The sequence below is a fragment of the Condylura cristata genome, unplaced genomic scaffold (genome assembly GCF_000260355.1).
Source record: "Condylura cristata isolate star-nosed mole 26May11 unplaced genomic scaffold, ConCri1.0 scaffold00038, whole genome shotgun sequence".
NCBI classification, from domain to species: Eukaryota; Metazoa; Chordata; class Mammalia; order Eulipotyphla; family Talpidae; genus Condylura; species Condylura cristata.
Window position 1 is genome coordinate 1,055,237 of NW_004567139.1, and position 4,454 is coordinate 1,059,690.

The 4,454-nt window shown below is 63.1% G+C and overlaps 1 protein-coding gene across 1 annotated transcript; it reads left to right on the forward strand.

Annotated features, from left to right (window-relative positions):
* The first annotated feature begins 1,563 nt into the window (after nucleotides 1-1,563).
* On the forward strand, nucleotides 1,564-3,657 carry PRR29 (proline rich 29). Its single transcript, XM_012732979.1, has 6 exons — nucleotides 1,564-1,710; nucleotides 1,969-2,071; nucleotides 2,214-2,320; nucleotides 3,014-3,190; nucleotides 3,308-3,500; nucleotides 3,629-3,657. Exons 1-6 carry the CDS (start codon nucleotides 1,645-1,647, stop codon nucleotides 3,655-3,657), a joined length of 675 nt encoding a protein of 224 aa, XP_012588433.1. The 5' UTR covers nucleotides 1,564-1,644.
* The last annotated feature ends 797 nt before the right edge of the window (nucleotides 3,658-4,454 follow it).

The window sequence follows — 4,454 nt, forward strand, 5'->3', positions numbered from 1 at the left end:
CCAGCCTCCCTCCTGCCCGCCCAGCCTCGCTCCTGCCCGCCCAGCCTCTCCTTGCCTTTAGGGTCTGCTGATAGGAAGAATGGACGCCTCTGTCTTTTTCCTTTTAAAGTTTCCTTTACTGAGTACCTTAGTGTGTTCCCGAGAGGCCTTTCTAATGTTTTTCCACTTTTTAATTTTACTTTCCCCCAACACCGAGTGCTTCCCTCGTCCCCCGCCATGCAGCGTCACGCAGGCCCTGACGGTGCGTGCATCATGTTTTTATGGACATCGGCCGTTTCTGTAACCACTTTACCTTGTCGAGTTGCCCACCAGGGAAACGTCTACTATTGGGCTTTGCTGTTCCGACGCACTTTACTGCAGCCATTCCCTGGAAACCCCCCTTTTGCCTTAAAGGGCTGCATTTCCCCTCCCCTATGGCTAAATTACACCCCACGGTTTGGCCAGGCCACGTCACCTCAGCCCAGGTGTGAATCCACAGACATTTAAGTTTTTTTCTTGCACCAGCTCTGGCGCTGCACGGGCGCATCCTTCTAGCTGGAGTAAGGCTGGAGATGGGCCCTGCACCCCGAGCTCCCTCCCACTCGTGAGGTCCTGACCACAACACCCGGCCTTGGCTGGAGACGGCTGAAGCCATGAGACTCTGGGGGGCAGCTACACAGCCCCCCTCCCCTGGAGACAGGGCGGAGGTGCCCAGGGGTGTGGGGACCGCCTTTCCGGTTCCAGGCCCCAAGACTGCCAGGAAGGAAGGGGAGCAGAACAGAAGCAGGGAGGGGGCAGGGCAGCTCAGGGGTGCTAATCCCAGTTTCCTGTCCGGATTTTCTTTGACTGCTGCACAGGCCTATCTTAGGAGGGGCACAGCTGCTGAAATAGATCCCTCCCCTCACCTGTTCTCAAGTAAGGAAGATCTTGTGAACTTCCTGTTGCAGGAATGCATGCTTTTCCAGCATAAGGGGCGTCCTGGACCCTGGAGCTGCACTGCCCGCTTGGCCAGGAACCAGGCAGCAAACAGCTAGCAGGCCGGACCTGACACCAGGCAGCTGCCTCATCATGCTTTTCTGTGAGTCTGGTGGGAACTTCTCCTTGCTCTGGTCAGAAACCACTGCGTGCCCACAGGTGGTGACAGAGAGCAGATCCCCCCGCCCTCCTCCTTCACCTCTGCCTGTCTGCTCCCCCCAGGCTGCTCTCACCAATTCTCTACTCTGCTTACCTCTTTAAGCAAACTGATCAATAACTGCTTAACAAATGCTTCAGTCAGTCTCCAGGACCAGAAAACCAAGTGTTTGAGTTGGGGCGAGGCTCCTCCCTCACTGATTCACTCAGCAAACATGAGCCTGTTAATGGGGGGGGGGGGGAGGGCGCTTGGGCCTGAGGTACAGTGAGGAATCAGCCACTCTGCTGGGGAACCACAGTGCACATGGGATTGAGGGTGGATTTCTGGGAGAGAGATGAGCCTCCTGTGGATGCTGGTGAGTTCCTGGGGGACCCCCACCCCCAAACTTGGAGAGAGAAGACTGAAGGCCATGATACAGCCCGCCCAGGCATCTGAGCCAGGCAGATCTCATCTGCGCTTGCGCTAGCAACTGCCTGGGCAGAGACACTGGCCAGCCCCACTGTCGCCAAGGTAACAGACTCTCTGGAGCCGCCATGGCCTCGGGAACTGGAGGGAGCTGGGGTCCTCCACCAGCTCATGACACAGCCCCACAGCCTGCGGTGAGCGCTGAGACAGGGACTGAGACAGCTTCCACCATCCACCAGGATGTCCTGAGGCCCAGTGAATGAGTTGGGGAGCAGCCCAGAAAGGGGCAAACCGTGGGGGGAGGGAGGGAGTGCCAGCCTCCTCCAGCCTAAGGCTCAGCCAGGGCTGGAGGAGTCTGGCAGAACAGAGGGCATACCTGCTCCTGGGGTGGGAGACACAGGGGTGGGGGGTGGGGGCCATTGGACCTGCACCCCAGCCCTCTCTCTGCTTAGCCTGGCCAGCCTGTCCCCCTCCACCAGCCCTGGGTGGCCATCCTGCAGCCTCCCTCCTGGGCAGACCCACAGCCACCCCAGCAGCCAGGCCGCTGGAAGGAAGGTGAAACTCGGGGCTCACCCCTCTTATCCTCTGCCCTGCACATTCTCTGGCTGCCCGCACTGCTCCTGGGGCGCTGGTGTAGGGGAGGGTTCTGGGTGGGGTCTGGGGGTGTCCGGCATGGGCTGCTGACCCCCTCTCCTAGACCTGCTGGAGCTGATGATGCTGCAGAACATGCAGATGCACCAGCTGCTGCTGAGCAGCCTGGTGGCCTCAGAGCTCAGCCCCAGGCCAGCGCCATGCTGCCCTCAGGTGCGTGTCTGGGCACAGGGCTGGGGACCCCAGGGGGGAAACAGGACAGAGCATAGAGGAGCAGGGCAGCCCCACTTCCCTGCTCTGTGATGCCTGTTACAGGCCAGTGATGTCAGTTTCCACTGTGAGTCCCCAAATCCAGACCGCCCAGCATTCTATTCAAGGTTTCCTGCGGGACTGTGAGCCCCAGACCGGCAGGGGCATGGTGCCCGGGGCTCCAAGGTCCCGACCACTGGAGACGGGAGATGAGCACTGAGTGAGACACCGGGCGGGGCCCGTGCTGCACGTGAGGGTAACAGTGGGTGCACAGCGACAGGGAGGGGACAGGCTCCTTGAGCAGCCCTAGCCCCATCGTGGAGTGCAGGAAGGATGTTGCGGTAGGAGGGGCTGCCGGTATCCCCTGGGTGCAGGCCGGGGTGAGGGCAGGGCGGTTTACCAGACTCCCCACTCAGTAGCTGGGGGTCACGCCAGGAGTCCTCAAGTCCCTCTCTGCCACGTGGCCTTAGACAAGTGGTGCCACTGTGACGGCCTCACTTCTCCCACCTGCAGGCGGAGTGAGTCTGCATGTCCCCGGGGCCTGCTGGCGGCTAGCAAAGGCTGCACACATGCTGTGATGGTATCGGGCTAAAGTTAGGGGGCTGCCGGAGAGGCGTGGGGGAGCCAAGTGTCCCCTACCCTTACGCACTGTCCCAGGTCTGTCTGGAGGGGCAAGAGGACAGTGCGGACGAGGGGCCGCTGGAGGCCCAGGAGGAAGGGCCTCTGGAGCTCCACCACCACCACCTGCCCGGCCCGGGGCCGGCGCTGGGCGCCCTGCCGCCCTGGCCGGCCTGGGTCCTGTGCCCTCCGCCACAGCAGGCCCACGTGCAGGCGGTGACCGGCACTCAGCCCTGCCCTCCGGCCTTTGGGAAAAGGGGAGCGTAAGTGTGGTGGGGGGGGCAGGGGCTTGCGGGGGCGGGGGGAGCGGGCCCTGGTCTGTCCTGGGCTGAGGAGCTGGTCCAGCAGCTGGTCACGGAAGACAGGGACGGAGACACCTGTGGTGAACCCCGAGGCCACCTGTGGTGTACCCCGAGGCCACCGGATGGGTCTGTCTTTTGTCTTCCTCACCTCAGGAGAGCTGTGCCGCCCCCCCCTCCGCCCAGTGCCACGGGGACTGTGGGGGCCGATGTACCTCCGGCTCCAGGTAGGGCTTGGGTGCCGGTGGCGGGGTGCAGGCCTGGGTGGGCTGGAGCCCAGGACAGCCCTGCTCCCGGGCCGGGGGCCCCCACCCTCCTCGTGGGCAGGACCTGACTAGGTGCTGTCTCCCCGCAGACTACTACGATGCCGAGAGCTTACTGTGACCCGCGCAGCTCACGCAGGCTGGAGGCGGCTCAGGCCACTCTGGTCCCAGGGGCTCAGCCCATCCTGCCCACGCAGCCCAGCCGCCCCCGCCAGACAGGCCCTGGCTGCCCCCTGCCCCGGAGCAAGAGCCCTCAGGGCACCGCCCACGCCCGAGGCCGCCTGAACGCTGCTCTGCCCACTGTTCCTGCCAGGCTGGCGGAGGCCTGAGCCGGGGCCACCAATGCCCGTCTCCGCCCCCTCTCTCTGGCATGGCCAGGGCTGTGGGTCAGGGTCGGCCTTTTTGCTATGAGGCCCAGAGTGATGGGGAGGCCTGGCTGCCCCCACGACCCAGGAAGCTGTAGGCAGAGAGTCAGAGCCATGTCCTGCCCCGACCAGGAGTGGGCTCAGGCCCCAGAAGTGCCATGTGGGAACAGAGTGTCTCTGCCCTGCCAGGGCTGCCACGTCCCCCCAGTCTCCCCAAGGAGCGATTAGTCAGGCCCCAAAGGGGTGGGGTCTAGTGCCCCAGGGGCTCGCATAGGGGCACCTCAGGGCCAGGGCTCTGGAAGGAGGCAGGGAGAGAAGCCCACGCCAGCGTGTCTTCTGGCCCCTGACTGTTACCTCAGGAGGACACTGAGCAGAGGGCTAAGTCCCGGTGTCTGTATTCAGACTAGAAAAGTGGGGGTCCTTTACTCAGATCTTCTGCTGCCTGTCAGCATCTTCACCAGGGCAGGACCACAGTCCTGGAGAGTCACACAAATTTAAGGGTCCCTGAGGCGCCATGTACAGAATGGCTATGCACAGGGTGAGCAGCACCAGG

Bases quoted from the DNA above. Each gene is read 5' to 3' on its own strand.
- PRR29 (XM_012732979.1), top strand. From the start codon at position 1,645: ATGGCCTCGGGAACTGGAGGGAGCTGGGGTCCTCCACCAGCTCATGAC. The intron at 1,711-1,968 runs GTGAGCGCTGAG...CTCTCTGCTTAG, and splicing joins ACACAGCCCCACAGCCTGCG to CCTGGCCAGCCTGTCCCCCT. The intron at 2,072-2,213 runs GTGAAACTCGGG...CCCCTCTCCTAG, and splicing joins GCCAGGCCGCTGGAAGGAAG to ACCTGCTGGAGCTGATGATG.